The sequence below is a fragment of the Pogoniulus pusillus genome, chromosome 24 (genome assembly GCF_015220805.1).
Source record: "Pogoniulus pusillus isolate bPogPus1 chromosome 24, bPogPus1.pri, whole genome shotgun sequence".
NCBI classification, from domain to species: Eukaryota; Metazoa; Chordata; class Aves; order Piciformes; family Lybiidae; genus Pogoniulus; species Pogoniulus pusillus.
Window position 1 is genome coordinate 2,071,306 of NC_087287.1, and position 21,292 is coordinate 2,092,597.

The 21,292-nt window shown below is 47.2% G+C and overlaps 1 protein-coding gene across 2 annotated transcripts in view; it reads left to right on the forward strand.

Moving 5' to 3' along the window:
• PRMT3 (protein arginine methyltransferase 3) overlaps window positions 1-4,900 on the forward strand; it is a 124,142-nt gene extending 119,242 nt beyond the window's left edge. For both annotated transcript variants that reach the window (XM_064163055.1, XM_064163053.1), the window contains one exon: window positions 4,240-4,900. In XM_064163055.1, coding sequence (XP_064019125.1) covers window positions 4,240-4,349 — 110 coding nt within the window. In that variant the 3' untranslated portion in view covers window positions 4,350-4,900. The remainder of the gene's footprint in view (window positions 1-4,239) is intronic.
• The last annotated feature ends 16,392 nt before the right edge of the window (window positions 4,901-21,292 follow it).

Below are 21,292 nucleotides of genomic sequence, written 5' to 3' on the forward strand. Positions count from 1 at the left end.
GACCGGCTCGGGGCGGCTCCCCACCGTAAGCACCGTTTGGTGCAAGCTTAATAGGCCTAACGACCCTCGGATGTCTTCTGAAAGACAGAGCTGCCAAGCACCTGGGGCGCCCTTTGTCTCAGCCTAACTTAACCTGTGAGTAGTGAACTTTCTGCTCAGCCTGACTGATGCCGGGAAAGCTGCATTTGCAGCTTAGCCTTTCCCTCTTTGCTGTCTGCAACTACCTGAAGGGAGGCTGTAGCCAGGTGGGGGTTGGGCTCTTCTCCCAGGCACCCAGCAATAGAACAAGGGGACACAGTCTCAAGTTGTGCTGGGGAAAGTCTAGACTGGATGTTAGAAGGAAGTTCTTCACAGAGAGTGATTGGCATTGGAATGGGCTGCCCAGGGAGGTGGTGGAGTCACCTTCCCTGGAGGTGTTCAAGAAAAGCCTGGATGAGGCACTTAGTGCCATGGTCTGGTTGACTGGACAGGGCTGGGTGCTAGGTTGGACTGGATGATCTTGGAGGTCTCTTCCAACCTGGTTGATTCTATGATTCCCATTTCCTGACTTCTAAAATAGCCCAATTTACCTGAAGCATCCTTTGTAAGACATTCTCAATGGATTGAGCCTGCTAATTAAACTGCATTAATTTCTGTATATAGTTTCAGGAAAATAAAATAAGTCTATTTTTATATATATTCCTGCCTCAGCCACGTTAATTCCCTGCCTCCACAACACTAGCACAGCAAAACTGGAGTAGAGCTCCTGTGCCTAAGCCCCTACAAAATCCTCGATTATCATTTCTCTCCCCAATATCCATAACCAGTGGCTGTAATCTTACAAACTGCAGAATGTTCTTTTGTCTACCTGGAGAGCTTTGCAAAAAAGCAGTAAGAAAATGACAGCAGCACAATCAGTCTGTCTGAGTGTTTTAATCTTCTACTGGCATACTTCAGTATTGCTTGTCCCCGTTGGATAATTTGGTTCCAGATGGAGATTTTAGTGTCTGTTTTGCCTGTCTTACAGCTGCAACACAGCGTCTGTAGGAGGCTGTCCCTTGTTTGCTTGCAAGTGGTAGCTCCAAAAATGACTCTAGCCAATTGTCAGCATTTAGGTTTGGAGATCAGACTAAATCTTGTGTGCCTTACCTTGAGTCTGCAGTTTAAAATCATCCTGTTGGCTTTTGGGAAACACTTTGAAGTGTGTATTTGAGGAAGTAAATTAAGAGAATCTCATCCTCACTGTAAGACGCTGAGGGTTCTGTACCTAGACAGGAAAGCTTGGGTGGACTTCTTGTGCTGTTTTGTGTGCCCCACTTGGCAGGTTCTGCAGCTGCAAGTGGATGTGTCTCATTCAGTAACAATCTTATCACAGAATCAACCAAGTTGAAAGAGACCTCCAAGCTCATCCAGTCCAACCTATCACCCAGCCCTATCCAATCAACTAGACCATGGCACTAAGTGCCTCATCCAGTCTTTTCTTTTGTTGCAGCTATTGAGAGGGAAAGACTGGGACAAGGTTGCACAGTTTAGGATCTCTGCTATGAAAACTGGTGAACTAAAACTAGTTCTAGGGGAGTGAATTTGCCTACTGCAGCCATGCGTGTTGGAGGACCACGTATCTGGCAGTCACCATTCCCTGTGACAGCTGTTTCTGGTGCTGAGCTACCTTTTGGAATTTGGTCACCTGCAGTGTGTGCATGTTACCTTAGGCAGCCACACAAGGCTGCTTTACCTTAGACAGCTGGCTGTGTAGATTTCTTTGCAGCAGCCTAGTTCATGGTTTGCAGGGTTGAAGCTGCCATTTGGGCACAAAAGCTCTTCAGAGAGTATACACAGAGCAGAAAAGGAGACAGAACCTCAGAAGAGGGTGTGCCATGCCAGTGGTGTGACAAGAAGGAGCTGGCTTAGTTTATAAAAGCAGCCAGCTGGTGGAAGAAGGCTGTCCTAGATCAGATGGGTAACACCAAAAGGCAGTGATTGCTGCTCTCCTTGGATCTCGCTGGCTTGGGGATTTGGTGACTGCCAGTGGGAGGTGGCAGTCTGAGTACAGCTGCAAGTGCCTGCAGTTTAAGATGAATGGGACAATTAGGGGTAAGTTACTGAGTTTAGGGGAAATGCTCTTGGTCTTGCTTGGTTTTGTACATGGAAACTCCCTTCTAGCCATCTCTTCTGGAGCAGTGCTTTTAAGGATTGTATTTTTTAGCTTGTGTGCTAGACCTCAGTGTTGCATAGTGACCCCCTACCGGACCTGCGCCATCAGCTGCATTTCCTTCCTGCGTTGAGGGATCCAGAGCTGTGTGCATTGCTCGCAGCCTGATGGATGATTGTTGTGCACACACAAGTGAAAGATGCAGCTGCTTACAGCTTCCCTGATCATAAAAGTCAGAACCAAGATGAACCATGTGGGTGCTCAGAGCACATGTGTTGGGGCCACTGCAGACAGCTGTGATTTGGCAGTGGGTGAGTGTGGACCTAGAGATTCGTTGTTTTTCCTGTGCTAGCAAGCTTGTGCAGCAGTCCTGCTGAACGCTTTTGGAGTGGTTTTGTTCTTTTTGGGGATGAATTTGAGGGCTCCCCAAGGGAAAATAAAAATGCAGGGAGAGGGTGGTAATGGATTCAGTTTTGTCCTAATCAAACTGCAATGGCAGTGTGTGGTTTACTTGCATTCAGCTGAGCGTGATAAGAGCAAGGTGATGCAGCTGAGTCCCAGAGACAGCTTCCTCCAGGCAGCTCACAGGACAGCAGAGGGGTGGAAAAACATCAGTCATGTTCTATCTACATGACATTGATTAATTGTTCAGAACTGCCTTTCTGTTGCTTGCTTGCACGGCTGCTGTTTGCTTCAGCCCTCAGAAAAGGCTGTTTAGAAAGGCAGGGTTAGTGTAGTTACTGTGCAGGGAATGCTCTGCTTCATTAGCTGCCTTCGCAAACAGAATCTGAGAAGTCAGATATCATTTATGAAATTCTATGTGTAATTTTACTGTATTCTTTCATATTAATCTTTTTAATGATTAAGATTGAAGCATGGATTAATGAAAGCGGTGGAATTTTAGTTCTCAAAGGCTCTTTAGCTTTGTTGAGTGGTTTAAAAGTTGTTACTTAGAGATCTTAAAATAGGTCAAAAAATTCACTTTTGTAGCAATTCTGAAATGTTGTGTGCTGAAACTAGATTAATTGCCCTAATTGGAGAGAAGCTCCTTTTTTTCTGTACCTTGTTCTTCTACCCATCAAGTCTGGTTCTGTTTAAGTAATCAGCAAAGAAATGTTACAGCACTGAATTTTATGGAATACCTGTTTTGCCTGGTTTATAGCTTTGGGTTTTGTTTTTTTTACTGCATGGATGGAAATGTCTGTTCAAGAGTTTAAAGATGTTATTTATCATGTCAGGAGAAAACTCACAAGTTCAGGGCTGAAGGGGGAGTAGTACAGTGGTGCTCACCACCTGTCCAGCTGAGGCCTGGATGTGCCTAGAAATGCTGGTGGTGATGTGCAGACCCAGCTCGACCAGATACAGAGAGGTTAATTTATTCAAGTAGTGCAGTATTATCCCCTATTCCTAAGTAAAATAGTTGACATATCAGCTTTTGGGGCTGAGAGCAAAGCAGCAGACATAACTCAGCATCTCACCAGGTTTGACTGCAGTTGGTTTGCCTTAAAGTTTGTTGTTAAGATCATTGCTTAGAGCTTTGAAAAGGAAAGCACTGCAGACATCTTTAATGCTGATTAACCGGGGACAGCTTCTCCTGCAGCATAAAGGCACAGAATGCATCTTTCACAGAATCACAGCATGCTAGGGCTTGGAAGGGACCTCCTAAGATCATCCAGTCCCACCCCCCTGGCCACAGCAGGATCACCTAGAGCAGGTCACACAGGAACACATCCAGGCAGACTTTGAGTTCCGCCAGAGGAGGAGACTCCACAACCTCTCTCAGCAGCCTGCTCCAAGGCTCTGTCATCCTCATAGTGAAAAAGCTTTCCCTTCTGTTCCCATGGCACCTCCTCTGCTCCAGCTTATGCCTGTTACCCTTGTCCTGTCACTGGACATCCCTGAGCAGAGCCTGGCTCTGTCTGCCTGACACTGCCCTGCACATCTTTAACAGCAGCGATGAGGGCAGCCCTCAGGCTTCTCTGCTCTAGGCTCAAGAGCCCTAGGCCTGGCCTCACAGGGGAGATGTTCCCCTGCCTGCAGCAGCTTTGCTGTTACTGTGTGTGATTCGGTAATGTAAGCTCTTAGTAATTTCTGTTTTGCTTTTGCAGGGGAGGCCCTGAGAGGAAAGATAACAGTCCGCAGGAACAGGAAGGATCCACGGTCCCTCTTCATAACCCTTTCAGTGAAGGACATGCAGCAGACCTACAGCCTTCAGTGAAAGTCCTGTGCATGGAAATTGGGGAAATGTCAGATTTAGATGCTAGATAGAGCTGTTGGCAGCTGTTCCTAAGTATCCAGAAATGGTGAACTCTTGGATCTTTGTCTGTGTTTACACACACACCAGGACACAAAAAGGTTACCTAGCACTGAGAGTACTGTTGGGATATGGAGACTGATGACGAAAGCAGCAGTTCCATGCAGTGTGGGAAGGCAAGAGAGAGGATTTTGGTTTACATGAGACTGCTAGATGAGAGGAAAAAACAAAACCAAATTAAAGTCTTGCTGTGAGGAACAATAAACATGATCTCTCAATGTCGTATTCTCCAGCTGGCAAAATCCTTGAGAATTCGTTTATGTTTTTTAGGAAAGAAGAGGCTGAACTGTGTGTGAGAACACTTCAAGAGTAGCTGGAAAATCCCAAGAGCAGTAAGTTTGGAATTCCAACTGCAGGATTGCAGCAGCAAAGACTCTATTACACTTCTGTAATCAAAAAATGATATCACAGTTACATTTCTCTAAATAAAGGAACTAAGGATGTTGTGTAATGCAGGTGCTAGTTCCCCTGTTGTTGTTGCATGAAGTCATCTGCAGCTGCCTGCCGTGATAAGTGAGACAGTGGTGATCCAGAGCCACACCTGGCTTCAGCCAGCATCCCTGCATTGACCTCATCAGGCCAGTCAGCAAGGACCTCACCAGGCTGCCATGACTTTTCAAATACGATGGACAGTGGTTTGGCAGCTTCATCTGTGTGCAGTTCTGGAGCACCCAGCACAAGAAGGACATGGAACTGTTGGAGCCAGTCCAGAGGAGGCCATGAAGATGCTCAGAGGGCTGCAGCAGCTCTGCTATGAGGACAGGCTATGAGAATTGTGCCTCTGCAGCCTGGAGAAGAGAAGGCTTCAAGGAGACCTTATAGTGGGCCACAGAAAGGCTGGGGAGGAACTATTGACAAGGTCTTGTAATGACAGAGTGAGGAGGAATGGGTGTAAACTGGCAGAGGGGAGATTCAAACTGGATGTTAGGAAAGGTTCTTTGCAGTGAGGGTGGTGAGACACTGGCATAGGTTGCCCAGGGAGGCTGCGGATGACAGAATCACAGAATGTAATCAAAGATCACATTCTGTGTTTCTGTCATCCACAACCTCCCTGGAGATGTTCAAGGCCAGGTTGGATGAGGCCTTGAGTAACCTGTTTTAGTGGGAGGTGTCCCTGCCTATGGCGGGGGTCGGAACTGGATGATATTCCAACTGATGCCTTCCAACCTAAACCATTCTGTGATCTACTGGTTCCCTTGAGATCTGTGGGTGGATTTCATTGGGCCCCGTGGACTTAAGCACCTTCAGGTTCTTCAGATGGTCTCAAAGCTGCTCTTCACTTACAGTGGGCAGATCTTCCTTTGCCTGCTCCCTAGGTGTGTTTTCTGGAGCTTGGGTGGTGTGCAGCTAGAGCCCTTGCCGGTGAACACTGAGGCAAAAGTAGTTGTTGAGCACCTCAGTCTTCTCCATATCTGTCTGTAACCAGGTCTCCATTCTCCTTTTGGAGAGGCCCCACATCTTTTTCAGGTACATCAGGGCTAGCAGTTCTCCTCTTACTTGCCTTTATGCCCCTAGCCAAGTTTAATTCCCTCTCTGCTTTCAGTTTCCTAACCTAATTCCTGGCTGCTTGGAGAGCTTTTTTGCAGTCCTCCCACGTGGCTCATTCTTCTTTTCATTACTTACAGTGTTTTTGTTGTGCTTAATACTGAAGTTGTCTTAAGAACATTGAATGTACAGAAGGTTTTTCTAGTACTTCATCTGAGAGTTAACCTTTTTCACAAGGAATATTCCCACTTATCAAGCTTCATTCATGCTTAACTAATGTACATTATACTTAGCCCAAGGTCAGAGGCATTAAGATTGACTGGTGGGTCATAAAAGCTCTTTTGACTGTTAGCCTGCCTTCCTCTGCTTGCAGATCTGTGCCCAAAGTCTAGGTGCTGGAAGATAACTCCACCTGAAAAGCCTGGCTGCTCACCTCTAGTTTGATGCTGAACTACAAGATTTCCCTCCCATTTTGTGACCTTTCACTGACTACATCTTCCTTGTCCTCTGCAGAGCTTTGCAAGGTCCAGCTAGCTAAGCTGGGAAGCTCTTTCTGCTTCTAGCCATCAGACAGCAGCTAAGCAAGACAAACTTGCATGCTCCTGGTCCTTCATTAACTGAAAGTCTCTTAGTGTGCATCATGCCTGGATCTCTAATAGGATTTTTCTTAGTTTGACCTTCTAAATTCAGTCCTATGGGGTATGCTTTAATGAGGTAGACCTAGCTCCTATGATCCAGATAAAGGCAATGCCTCAGCATTGAAAAGCTAAAGCTCTGGGGAGGATTCAGAAAGCTGGTTTGGGAGACAGAGCTGCTAACTGGAAAAGGTAGGCTGCTAGGGAGTTTTTATGAGTTCTTTTTCAAGGATGTTTCTCTGCTATCTGTTTAATAGTGCCTGACATTCCCTGCAGGAATGTAACTGAAGATTTTCTGTCCTTGGTTTTAAATTATTTGAAGAAAAAAAATTGCTGAAGTGGATGTTTCCCAAGGGTAAGGGAATGTCACAGCCAGGCAGTGACTGGCTTTCTGGAGGAGCAGGAAGGGCACACACCCTTACTGCAAGGGCATCTTGGAAGGGCAAGAGTTGAAGCTGAAGGTTTGTCTGAAGGCTGAAGTGGTAATCATTTAATTTTTGGAAAACAGATTTGGGAGTACATCAAACTGCAGCAAATCATGTTTTGGGCTGCAGCAAGGGCAGTGTGGCCAGCAGGGCAAGGGAGGAGATTCTGCCCCTTTACTCTGCTTTCCTCAGACTCCACCTGCAGTCCTGTGTGCAGTTCTGGAGCCCCCAACACAAGAAGGACATGGAAGTGTTGGAGCCAGTCCAGAGGAGGCCACCAAGATGCTGAGAAGGCTGCAGCAGCTCTGCGCTGAGGCCAGGCTTGAAAGAGTTTGGGCTCAGCAACCTGGAGAAGAGAAGGCTTCAAGGAGACCTTGGAGTGGCCTTTCCTCACCACCCTCACTGTAAAGAACCCTTTCCTAACACCTAGTTTGAATCTCCCCTCTGCCAATTTAAACACATTCCTCCTTGTCCTGCCATTACAATACCTTGTCAATAGTCCCTCCCCAGCCCTCCTGTAGCCCACTTCAGATACTGGAAGGCCACTCCAAGGTCTCCTCAAGCCTCCAGGCTGCATAGCCCCAACTCTCTCAGCCTGTCCTCATGGCAGAGCTGCTGCAGCCCTCATGAGCATCTTTGTGGCCTCTGGACTGGCTTGGGAACTGCACGCAGGACTCCAGGTGGGGTCTTAGGAGAGCAGAGTAAAGGGGGGGGAAACCCCTCCCTTGCCCTACTGGCATATATCAAAATAGAAACCTCGTTTAGATCCCTTTCTGAATGGCAGCAGTGCTACTCTCTTTGGCTTGCTAATGCCTCTAGTTTGCAGCACTCTCTGGACTCCTCTGTGATCCATGAGAAAGAGTCACCCCATGGAAAATCTGTACCAGGGAACACTCAACTTACAGATCTGCAATGTTTCTATTGCTGTTCTGTAACAATTAGCCAAAGTAAAATAAAAGGCTCTAATGACAGCAATAACAAATTAAAGGGAAATAAAGCTTACTTAACATGTTAATTCTATTTTCCACAAGGGTACTACTCAAAACATCAGTGGAAACTGAGTGGGAGCAAACATGTCCTATGGAAAGCAAACTAATTAAAGTTAGCCTTTCACAAGTGAGAGCTGCAGCCCAAAGAAAGTGCTTCTCCTTGGATTCAGTTGGCAGATGCTGAGACAGTCCTGCTTCCTGTGGTAATTGAGAGCCTTTTCAAATACTTCTTATTTTCCCCCTAGTCCTATCTGGGGATGCCCCTGGTGGTTATTGGTTTGGGGTTGTTTTGTTTTGTTCTGAGTTTGTTGGGTTGGGTTTTTGTTTGGTGGCTTTTATTTGTTTGTTTGCTCCCTTTTAGCACCTTTAGATATGTCATGGTGTGTGCAAAATAACAGATAGATCTTTCCAAAGTGACTTGAAACCTGAAGGAGGACTACAAGCAGACTGAAAAAGGACTGATTCCAAAGGCTTATAATGGTAGGACTAGAGACAGTGGTTTGAATGAAAACAGAACAGATTTAGATTGGATGTGAGGGACAAGCTCTGCACCATGAGGGTGCTGGGGCACTGCAACAGGTTGACCAGGGAGGTAGTTGAGGCTCACTGCCTGGACATACTGAAGGTGAGGCTGGACAAGGCTCTGGGCCACCTGCTCTAGTGGAGGACATCTCTGCTGACTGTGTTGGGAGTTGGGCTGAATGACCTCTGGAGGTCACTTCCAACCTAAACTGTTCTGTAATACCTGTATACAATAGTCCTGTGCAGTGAGTACCAGGAGGTGTTTCAATTACTTAGAAGGTACCCACATTTGGGAAGTTTCCACTGGTGAAAATCCATTTCATGGACTCAGTGCCATGTTACCCAAACCTAGCCTGTGCCCAGTCTGCTCCTCTCCGTATCATCACACCTGCCTTCAATTTGTTTCCACTTCAGCCACTGGTATTCACAGGATATATTCAATGATCTGGATTTATAGGAAGCAAACATCTCTACAACAGCCACAGTCCATCTGGTGCTATCCAAACAAGTCCAGGTTTGGCCAGTTCCTGAGGACTGTCCCTCTCTGGGACTGCTATTTGCAGCAGTTCTTAACGTCTGTCTTGCTTAGAGTTAACTTCCACTGCCGTACATTTCTCTGTGGCTGCTTGGCTGAAAGAAGGAGCTTGAGGCTGGCAGGAGAAAAAGGAGAGCTAGTCAGAGACGTGCTGGAGAACTCCAGGTCCCAGGCAAAATGTACCACAAAGAGAGGTCCCCTGAAGGAGTGTTGATCCACTTTGGGTAGTGACAGGTTGGGTAATTAAGCCTGAAATATAAGTAGGATTCAGTAAGTAGAATTGAACTTTGATTAAACCATCTGATGAGTTATGCAAAGGGAAGAGCACTGAGGAGAGGGAATTTCTTAATAATATTGACTTCTGTCACAACAGTGAAGGTTCTGGAAACAGAGTCTACTCAGCTGGAAAATTGGATATGAGGAGGAGAGGGACTTCTCCGCACCTCAGATGTTACAGCTGTGCTACGAGGCTTGCTGGTGAATTAAACACATAAAGAATACAAAGGCTTCCACCGAGAAGGTAAAGCAGTGGGGAACTCAGGCCTCTTGCCCTGTGTGGACAGATGCATTGATCATTTTGGGAGCATTACAGGTTTGGTGCATTCACAGCTGTTAAGGCTGCAAAGACCCCAAAACAGCAACAGACACTAGGTAGTGTCCCTAGAGGTGAGAACAGTGCCCTTGCCGATGCTTTGCCTGTCAGTTCCAACACCTCAGAGAACAGTTTAGGTTGGAAGGGACTTTAGAGCTTATCCAGTTCCAACCCCCTGCCATAGGCAGGAACACCTCGCACTAGAACAGGTTGCTCAAGGCCTCATCCAACCTGGCCTTGAACACCTCCAGAGAGGGAGCAGCCACAGCCTCCCTGGGCAACCTGTGCCAGTGTCTCACCACCCTCACTGCAAAGAACCCTTTCCTAATGTCTGATTTCAATCTCCCCTCTGCCAGTTTAAACCCATTACTCCTCATCCTGTCGTTACAAGTCCTTGTCAATAGTCCCTCCCCAGCCTTCTTGTAGACCACTTCAGATACTGGAAAGCCACTCCAGTGTCTCTTGGAGACTCTCTTCTCTAGGCTGCACAGCCCCAACTCTCTCAGCCTGTCCTCATAGCAGAGCTGCTGCAGCCCTCTGAGCATCTCTGTGGCCTACTCTGGGCTGGCTCCAGCACTTCCATGTCCTTGTGTTGAGGGCTCCAGAACTGCCCCCAGGACTGCAGGTGGGGTCTGAGGAGAGCAGAGCCAAGGGACAGAATCCCCTCCCTTGCCCTGCTGCCCACACTGCTCTTGCTGCAGCCCAGCACAGGGTTGTGTCTGGGCTGCACTCACACTGCAGGCTCCTGTTCAGCTTTTCATCAGCCCAGACCCCCAGGAACTTTTCCTTAGGGCTACTCTCAGCCATTCCCCACCCAGCCTGGAGTTGTGCTTGGGATTGTGCCTACCCAGGTGCAGGACTTTACGCTTGGCCTTGTTGAATGCCATGAGATTGGCCTGGGCACACCTCTGCAGCCTGTCCAGCTCCCTCTGGTTGGATCCCTACTCTCTAGGCAGTGCCCTGGTCTGTGCAGTCTGCCTGGAGATGGGTGTCTGCAATCTTTTTCACTTGTCACCTAGGACAAACCAACCTCTCCTGCAAATGGCAGCCAGGTAAGGAACATACAGCTGTTGAGGAAGATGAAGGGAAAGTGGTTTCATGGAATTATGCACTCCAAGAAAGATTAGTGCTGGCAGAAGTAGAGAATGTTGAGGGGAAGAAATATCTCCTTTAACTATTAAACTGTTCAGCTGCAGTCAAACTTTTCTGAAGTGTACTGTGAATATTGAAATGAGTTGTGTGAGTTCTGAAGAGTACTATGTCCAATTCTGGGCCCCCCAGTTCAAGAGGGACACAAAACTGCTTGAGACTGGCCAGGTTAGAGCCACAAAGATGATAAAGGGAACGGAACATCTCTGTTACAAGGAGAAACTGTGCAAGTTTGGGCTGTGCTGCTTGGAAAAGAGAAGCCTGAGAGGTGACCTCATCAGTGCTTATAAATACGTAAAGGTGAGCACCAGGAGGCTGGAGCCAGGCTCTGCTGGGTGATGCCTGATGACAGCACAAGGGGCAATGTGTAGAACCTGAAGCACAGGAAGTTTCATGTAAACATGAGGAATGTTTTCCTTGTGAGGGTGACAGAGCACTGGAACAGGCTGCCCAGAGGGGCTGTGGAGTCTTCCTCTCAAAAGATACTCAGAACCTACCTGGATGTGCTCCGGTGTCATCTGCTCTAGATGACCCTGCTGTGGCAGGGGGCTTGGACTGGGTGAGCTTTGGAGGTCCCTTCCAGCCTCTGATGTTCTATGGGTCTATGAAGTCACCAATCATTTTATTTCTTCTTCTATTGCTCTGCTGCAGCTGAGATTTACTCTTTTTTTACAGGAGTTTGCCTTTACAGAAAAAGCCTCAGTGAAGACTGTTCTGTAGCATCTTGTGAAAGAGGGTTTAAGATTGTTTCCTCTAAAACAGATGTCCTGAATATTATTTCTTCATAAAAACTCACTCTATATTTCAATATTTAAAACACATAATTTTTCTCTTTTCCTATTTTAAGGGAAAATAAAAAGCCACAGCCTGTAGACATGGGGCAGGAGTAGTCTCAGTTTTTCATGGCTTTCAGCCTGCCTTTTATTGCATTATTTTGGTCAGCTCCAGCTAAAACCTGGGTTCAAGATCACAGAATCAACTAAATTGGAAGAGACCTCCAAGATCATCCAGTCCAACCTAGCACCCAGCCCTATCCAGTCAAGCAGACCATGGCACTAAGTGCCTCATCCAGGCTTTTCTTGAACACCTCCAGGCACAGCGCCTCCACCACCTCCCTGGGCAGCCCATTCCAATGCCAATCACTCTGCCAAAAACTTGCTCCTAATCTCCAGCCCAGACCTCCCCCAGCACAACTTGAGACTGTGTCCCCTTGTTCTGTTCCTGCTTGCCTGGGAGAAAAGAGCAATCTCACCTGTCTGCAACTGCCCTTCAGGCAGCTGCAGACAGCAATGAGCTCTGCCCTGAGCCTCCTCTTCTGCAGGCTGCACACCCCCAGCTCCCTCAGCCTCTCCTCCCAGGGCTGTGCTCCGGGCTCATCACCAGCTTTGTTGCCCTTCTCTGGACACATTGCAGTATCTCAACATCTCTCTTGAACTGAAGAGCCCAGAACTGGACACAATGCTCAATATGTAGCCAAGGAGTACACTGTGGATGAGGGTGGTGGTTCAGCCCATCCCTTCATTGTATGTTTTTTCACCACCAGCTTCATGTCTGACTTATTCATCCATATAATAGTTAATTAATTTTGAAGTAATTGAGACATTCTTGAAGGAGTTGGATGAGGGAGCTGTCAAGAGGAAAACCACATCAAAATCAGCACCCTGAGATCATCTCACAGCCTGCTTTTGTAGCTGCCCTCTGAAACCCTGGCTTCATTCAGTGGGATAAGCAAGTGATGGCTGAGCAGTTACAGGTCACACCACCCGGATCTGCTCCAGCAAAGATTTGCCTTGATGGTCTACAGAGCTGGGGACAGACTATCAACAAACTTAGAGGGGAGTTTAATGGGAGTTGATAAAACATGCCTGACAGAATGTATTTTTTTGGTCTTAGTCCTGCCAGGGCTCCTCTGGGACCATTCTGTGTTCGACTGTTCTCAATAACTTCATGGTTTGTACAGCTTTTTTTGTAGCACTGCCAGTAAAAGAGAAGCCATTGCCATTGTGCCTGGCCAATGTCTCACCAGTGCTGCAAGCCTTCTTTTCAATAAGGCAACCTGTTTTTCAGCAAGTTCTGTTGTTGCTAGCTACAATAAAACCACAGCAGTGCACCAACCCTTTGGAAGAGGACAAGCACATCTTTCCAAGTAACTCTCTCCATCTGCATTCACTTTGATTTGTTTGTCTGACCTTTACCATGCATTGAGCAGTATTTCAACAGTGTCTTTGAAGAGAGGCTGGTGTGGAGAACCAGGAAGGATGGGGGACTGAGTAGATCTATTGTGTGCATCTTTTTTTAAAGACCTAGTCTCTTTCCACAGTGTCTTACCTCTGCTTGCTCTTTCCTGCCTTCCATAAAGTATAAAGTCTTAGCTGAAGTTACTTAGCCAAGAACAATTTACCTTTTCTCTAGAACTGATGCAGATGCCTCCCTGGTAGCAAGAGTATGGATGGTAGGGATAGTTAATAAAAGGCAATAAAACACCTTCCTGGAACCTGGTAGAGTCATTATATCAACTTGGAACTGTGTGGTTTAAGAAACCATCACCAGATCCCATTCTATTCTCATGTATTTCACTGAAGCCTCTGCAAGTCTCATTTCTTTTTCCTTCTCACTCCCTGTCAGCCTGTTGCAGCTTACACTCTGAAACTGTTTTCCATGCTCAGTAGCATGGGAACAGAAGGGAGAGTAGGAGCTACCACCTGGGGGAATTTCAGAGGGGGGTTAGGTGTGGATCTGAGGAAAGGCCAGTTCCACACCTCGTGGAACATTCTCTGCACTGTGGTTGGCACCAGCTTGCTAATTGTGTGGGATTTAAGAGAGATGTAGGAACCTTCTATGGGTGTCAGTAGTATTCTGGCTCTGCTTACAAGCTTTCAAGGTGATCACACCAGAAGTCAGTGCTGTGCACATGCACATTGCTCTTGCCTGGGACCATCCAATGGGAAGCCATGCATCAAGTCCACTTGCCTCTTGTAGCTAGATCTGAGTTTTGCAGCAGGTTCTTGCTGCATTCAAATAAATAATAAAAATTAAAGAGCTCCTGGTTCACTGCTGACTCTGTTAGCTAATGCTATGAGCTACTGAAAATGTCTGGATCATCTCTGTGAAGGAAAAAAAGAAACACAGCAGTTTTGTCTTGCAGATCATTTTGCTACTCCTCCTTAGACTGTTCTGTTTGATGATGGTTTTTTATTCAGCCTGCTTTTGGTTTGGTGTGGGTAATTTTTTTCCCTGTATCTGACAGATGCTTTCAAACTCTATTTGTCTTGATCAAAAATGCACTGTAACCTGTATTTATATGCTGCTGCATATTCTTTGGGGGTTCTTTGCTTTTCCTCAATCAGGGCTGTGTGATACTTGGAATTTGCCTCTCTGTCTGCTACAGATCAAGCAGATTTTGTTTCACTGACAAGTGTAGGAGTGAACTGGGAAGCTTAATATGAAAAGGGTCTTGATGCTTAGCTCTGGCTTCAGTTTCACAGTTCACTGTAATTTTTTGTGAGGCAATAAGAGTATTTAGAGCCAATGTTGAAGCTACCCAGAATTTCAGAGTATAAACCAGAGTGATTAACAAAATGGCCATTCAAATAATTCATCTTGTGTTTTAGAAGAGCAGTCTCATCCTAGCTGCTTGAAGATTTGTGCTCTGAGCAGTGTTTGAGCCTGATTTTGGCATGCCAGCTGGTAGAACTTTGCTTTTCCCAACTGTTTTTAAACAATTCAGTGCCTGTTTTAAAGTCCAGTACCCTGAATGGGATGCACAGATTGGCTTGGGGAGTAGATTGTGTTTGTAATGTGATTCTTTTAGTTGCAAGTGTTATTGGAGTTCTCACTTGCAGATTCAGGTTGAACCTATGCTGTGATTCAAGCTCAGTTCAGCATGACCAGAAGCAGCACTGCAGGACTGTAGAGCACAGGTCTGCACTTGGTGAGATACAGACATTGTGGGATGATGTAGCTTTGATTAACTGCTGAGGAGGCTTTGAGTAACAGCCACATGCATACAAGCTGTGAGGCATCTTCTCTGCTGTGATGCCAGCCCCTTTGAGCCATCTGACAGTGTAATGGAGCTGAAAAGTGGCTATGTGGTATGTCCGTATCTGCTGTTCCTCAACCATGGGGTAGTTCCCTGCTGCCACAGTGCTTGCATACCCAGCTCTCTCATACCCAAGGCTTAGTCCCTGGTCTGGAGACTCTCTCTGGACTTTACACTGGGAATCTGTAATAGTTGATCAGAATATTCCCACATAAGGGTTCCAGGTGTGCTGGGACCACCTCAGTTTGGGAAGGGGAGTCATTACTGGTATTCTCCAAATGGGTGTCCCAGTGACAGAAGCTGTAGCTGAAAGCTCAGCCCTAGCATTTGTTCTTCAGCCAAAAGAAAGTGAAATTTGACCTATGACCTTAAAAGTTCACTGTTCCTGTGTATGTCCTACAACCCACTCACTGATTGAGACTTAAATCCCAGCACTTGCTTGATTTACCAACCCTGGACCTGTGAGTGTTTTCATCTGGCACTTTGCAAGACAATGTATGGGCTGCTTATTCACGCTGGCAGAGCACAGCTTTGTTATCTCTGCATGGCACTTGCTGTACCCAATTCACTGTGTGTTGGGGATTTCCCCTTTCGTAGTGAAGAAGGAAGCCCAAAAATTAATGCAGAGCACTCTGGTTTAAACGAACCAAGAACTTCCTATGAGATGGCACAGAGCAAGTTTAAGGCTTCCTCTTTTTTTTTCCTTCCCCCATTCAGAAACTCCAGTCACCACGATGGCTGACTTGGTGAAATACTCAAGTAATTACACTAGTATAATGATTTTTTTTCCTTAAGATGGGACCATTTAATCAAAGGACCAAGACACTACAGTTGGGAGAATTGCTCTTTTCAGATAGTGTTGTTTAGAGTGTGGCTCGTCACTAACATTGAAGTGTAGCTGAACTGACACTTCCCAGCTGAGTGACATGTCCCTGTGCTCCAACACTTGCCTCATTTCCCAAGCAAAAGCACCTGGCAGGTGGTTTAGGCACCTTTATGCAGTTCACAGGAACCTCCCTTGTGAACATGCTGGAGTTCAATGTTCCTATATGTGCAGCTCCTTGTTCTCACCCCCCTGACCTGCTCTATCTGGTTGTGGGGCTGTTGGCACATTCTTCTCACAGCCGGGATCTGGTCCCCATTCCAACCTCTCTATAGCATGGTTGCCACAGCCACTGGCTATCCAAGTTAATGCTGGGAGTGAGATAAAGCAACCTGGTTGGTGCTCTCGAGAAGCACTTGGATTGCCCCACAGCACGCTCCATTATGGGGTGTTTCTGCATCTCTCTCTGCCCACAGCTGGAAGGGTTTAAGAAGGCTTATTCTGTTGTGCACAGTTAGAAGTCACTACTCTCAATCCAGTTTTGAGCATCCCTGGCTCAAAAAGATGTCTTTTTATCCTGTTTGCAGTGTAAGAAGCGGGTACATTTTTACATGAATATGAAGCATCGAGCTCAGTGCCTGGGCTAGGCTTAGTGTGGCAGCAGAAAAAAAACCATCTCCTTGACTTGACTGCACATGGGTAAATTGTGGAAATACCTTTAGAGCATTTACTTAACGTTTTCATTAAATGTGTTTGTGTGTAGGGGGGGAGGGATGCGCTAAGCATTCTAGTATTGCAAAGTGAGGATTCCAGCTTTTGCTGACTATGCCCTGTGGTTAAGGCAAATGTCTGGACAAATGAAGAGTATGCGTGGATTAAATGGCTGCTAGGAGCATCAATGCCTGGCCAGTGGTGCAGAAATTTCCTCCAGATGCTTCTGGGTTTCCCCCACCTGATCCCTCTTTCTCTTACTTTTGTTATTTACAGCGTTATCGGCTGAAGGAGTTAAATCTCCCGCAAAGCAACGCCTTTTCACAATTTAGGACACCAGCTATTATTGTTTTGGGTTATCTGAACATCCAAGGGCCAGCCGGTGAGCGATGTGGGTGAAGGCAATTGGAAGCCAGCTCATCAGAAAGTGTACAGGAGAGCTAATAAATAGCGGGATCAGCCTGAGGCGTTTCACGGGAGGAAAATAACAGGTAATTATCACTTGAGAGGTTTCACAGTCTCTTCATTATATGGTCGTAATTAACTGAGAGAGGCAAAGTACTGCAGCCTGATAAGGTGAATCTTTGTCTTAAGAAAAGGTCTATGCTCTATGCACAGGAAAACTGCTCAGTTGAATTCAAGCTATAAAAAATCATGTATGCGGATAGAACGAGAAGGGAAAGAGAAGAAATTGAAGGTGAAGGATCACTTTGAAAGGTCTGGCTCATTGATGCCTGCTTTTGCTGGTTCTGGTTTCTAGCTCATCTGAGTGAATACAATATTCTTCATGTTTTTGCCATGTGTATTGTTGTGTTTAAATAATTTTAAATTGTTTAAAACCCCTTGGTTAGAAGAAACGGCATAATGTATACACACACACACATCTATATAAACCCAAGTTACCCAACATTGGAATTTCTCTGCAGGATTTTCGCGCCCTGGGTGAAAGAAGGTTAATTCCCCCGGGAGCACTTGGAGGTTGGCTTTGTATCCACAGAGACCCGATGGGGACCTCCCCATCCCTCCGGCTGCAGAGAGACCTCCTGGCACTTGCTGGGAACTTGTCCGGCTTCAGTATCATCTACCCCTAACTGTAAGGATCGGATGGAAACACGTTTGACTGCACGTCAAACACACGAAGTGCAGATGGAATCAGGACACTTCACAGCGAACGTTTAACACCTCTCTAATCCAATTACCTTTAACAAAAAGGCTCTTCAGTCGCAGTCCTAACTGGGTAAAGTCATTCCCTAAGGTCCTCACTGTCTTCCTCATCCTGACCATTGTATTTGCCTTTTAGCCTTAGGGGAGAGTTTAAATGGCTGTGCTCTGTGGGGAATCGCACCTAAGCGGCTTTCACTGGATTTGCTGGAAAGCTCCGCGCCATTAAAAGAAAGGGGGGAAAACCCCAATAAACCAAAACACCTAAAAAAAAAACCAAAACCCAAAAAACCACCACCCCAAACTAAAAAGAGAGAGACAGCGGGGAAAAATCGAACAAGTGAAAAAAAGTGAGATCAGGAAGCAGAGGGAAGAAGGAAACCTCCCTCGCGTGGGTTACTGTGTTGTGTGCGATGCCTCATTCCTGAGTGAGGCCCCCGGGACACCCCGTAACTGCCGAGGGTGTGAAGGCTGCGGCTGGAAATCCCGGGAGAAAAAGGGGGGGAAGAGGGTGCAGTTGCTTACTGCCACTGCCTCCATCAATTTTCGGCGGCAAGGCGGACAGGCGAGCTCAAGAGCAATGGTACAGTGTTTAGGGGATCCGTTAGAGAGTAGCCAAGACGAGGACTGTCTCGTAGGGGGCAGAACCCGGGGGCGCCCGTAGGCGTGCTTGGGTTTGGTTTTGTTTTGGGGCAGTGTCACCTCTCGCTGCTGTCGGGCTTGTTTGCTTTTGTCGGTGTTTGGGGGGTGTGTGGGGGGGTTTTGTTTGTTTGTGGGGTGGTTTTGTTTGGTTTTAAAATATTTGTTGGTTTAGTTAGGGTTGTCTTTTTTATGTTGTTGTTGGCTGGTAGATTTGGGCTCCTTTGAGGGGTTTTGTTTGTTTAGTTGTGTTGTGGGTTTGGGGTTTTCTGTTGGTTTGTTTTCTCGCTGAGGTATGGCACAAATGTGGTGTAAAGGCAGGAGCGTGCGTTATGAGGAAGGGCGGGCGAGGGGGCACCCTTCGTGGCAGCAGGCTCCGGGGTGTCCCGGCACGGCCCGACCCCCTTCTCGCAGTGCCAGCTCCACCTCTTCGTTTGCGCGTTTGCTTGTCTACAAAGAGGGGGCAGGGGAGGGGAAGGGATGACGAGCGAGGCACGAAATAGAAATCAATTGCTGTTTTTCATCCTTGACAAAGTAATTAAGACGGAGGCATTTGCTCGGCCGCTCCGCGGGCTGCGGAGGACGAGGGTTTGCTGGGAGGCTTTCCTGTGCGCGGGGATCACCGCAAACAGGCTGCCCACAGAGAGCTGGGTCGGGGAATGGGGAGAGGGGTGTCTTCCTTTTGTCTTTTTCTTTCCCTCCCGGACCACGACCCCTTCCCATCAGTGGGAGTGGCCCCTGGGGACCTGCACCGGTGGCCAAGCTTTGAGAAGCGGGCAGACTCCTCCAGGCAGAGCTTATTTTGGGGGAAGAGAGGTTGGCGAGTGTTTGGTGGAAGATGCAGCCAGGTGCTTTTCCTTCATTCCTTAGATACGTGCCTGGGGCTGTGGAGTGGGGGTTCGGCCCCGGAACAGGCGTTTTGGAGGGACGATGAGAAAAGTAACTTTAATGAACTTACTGGTGGTTAATTGGAGGGTTAAACCCCTACATTGAAGGAATTTGGTTTGGTTTTGAAAGAGTTTGGAGTTACCCGAACTAAGCATTTCAGTCCAGAGCAGGTGACTCCATCTGAAGCCTGGATGGAGGATGAGCAGGGAGCTGAGGACACTCCATTTGTACTCTCCATAGCCAGGAGAGGTAGGAAAAAGCTTCATGACTGAAATCAGAACGCGTTTCTCAGTCGGTTTCTCTGTTGTCCAAGTACAAGTCCTTGGCTCTGATTCTCAGCGAGACCTCCTGGCCATGTCCTACCGAGAGAGACGTTTCTGGGAGTGCGAGGCAAGGAGGGGTGCTCCTGCTTCTCCTGGAAGTAAAGGAGATCAATTCCTCTTTTCCAGAGGTGAAATTTCGATTTCACGTTTCAGTGCTGATGGAAGAAGCAAAAAAAAATAGCGCTTAGAAAAGAAAGTGAAGAATGAGTTTTGTCAATTTCCTGCAAACCCAAAAGAAGTCAATCCTGTGAATCCAGATGAGGTTTGAGGGTCTTCGAGACCAAAATTCTTGGACTGCTGCCTTGTCGCTTTTAATTTGTCCCATGACTGCAGAGGCGTTAATGTGAGCTGAAGGGCAGCATAACTGAGCTAACGACCCTGTTCACTGCCTGCCTCTCGGCAGATCCTTCTGTGCTGGAAAAACACGGCGAAACGCCACAGATTTCTGCTCCCCCCTCTGACCCTCCCCAACAAACCATCTTCTGTGTGCACCCCTCGAGTTCTGAGCAGAGTCGGGGAGAGTAGATGGAAGAACAGAGGCAGAGGAGTGTAGTTAAAGAGAGGAACTTAGAACCTACAGAGTGCACGTGTAAGAACACCTATATGTGCATACTGTGATTGTTATATACCTGTGATATAGGTAGGCCCCTGTACCTGAACAAGTTAGAAGCAGTAGCGGGATGAGTTAGTAGTAGATGTGTTATAAAATGCTCTGCTGCAAGGCGAGGACATTTTTCATCTGGCAGGTGGGGTGATCTTTTCTGGGAAAACCGATTTTCCCCGTTCTGCTTTGCTGGCCCCCGTCTCCTCGGCTTTCGCTGTGCCTTTAAGACTCCTGCTTCCAGCCGCAGTGCCTAGGTGTGATATGAAGGAGCTGGGCTGAGTTCTGGGTGAGATGTGCAGATTCCGTGGCCCCACTGCGCGCCCAACCACACCTTGGCACTGGGGGCAACTGCCTGCGTTGGGTGGAACTAAGCTGCACAGCCCCATGGTGAGGCTTGCAGCTCCTGAAGAAACTTCTTCAGGGAAAGGCTTCTCAAGCACTGGAACAGGCTCCCCAGGGAAATGCTTGAATCGCCATCCCTGGAGATGTTTAACAGCCGCAGTGGTGTTGAGGGATATGGTTTAGCGCCAGACTTGGCAGAGATAGAGAACGTTTGGAGTCGATGATCTTAAAGGTTATTTTTTTGTTTTGTTTGGTTGTTTGGTTCTTGTTTTTGTTTTTCCCAGTCACGATTATTCTGTGATTCTATGGTAGCACCGGGCACCTCGAGGCTCTGCAGAATGATCCGGGCTACTGCGAATTTATGATTCACCCTGTCCGCTGAAACAAGCGTTAGTAACCCGTAAAGCCAAGGACGCACGGGAACTGCATGCGGTGCTGATTGTATCTCTCCTGCCCGCATAGGCGCACACCGCACATGCCTCAGGCTAAACCTGAAATCCTCCCTGGAGCAGCTGACGTTAGCAGCGGGGTTGCGGAGGAGCAGCAGCTCTGACGCTGGAATAACTGGGAAGGTTGCTTAGGGAGCATCCCCCTTTGCCAGGGTGCATTTGATTGTTGTCAGCGTGACCGAAGTTACCTTGTGCGCAACGAATCTTTACGAAAGCCCCTCAAATAGCAAATAACACGTACGAGAGGTGGTTATGGGTGAACTGCTTCGTGACAGAAACGATTCTGGCTTAACACCTGACTTGCAATGATGAGTAATTTTGCGCCCAGTTCTCAAACATAAACGTTTTGATGGGTGGGGGAAGAAAAACAACGGCTTGGTTGTATTTGCTATCATCTTTACTCCCACTTAACTCTTCTTTATAGTTTTGATGAAAGAGAAAGTGCTTTATTGTGTGAATCACTTTAAATTAATTAGGGCTGAGGGCTTCCCCCCGCTTCGAGGCACACTGAAACGAGAGACTATCGTTTTGTCTGG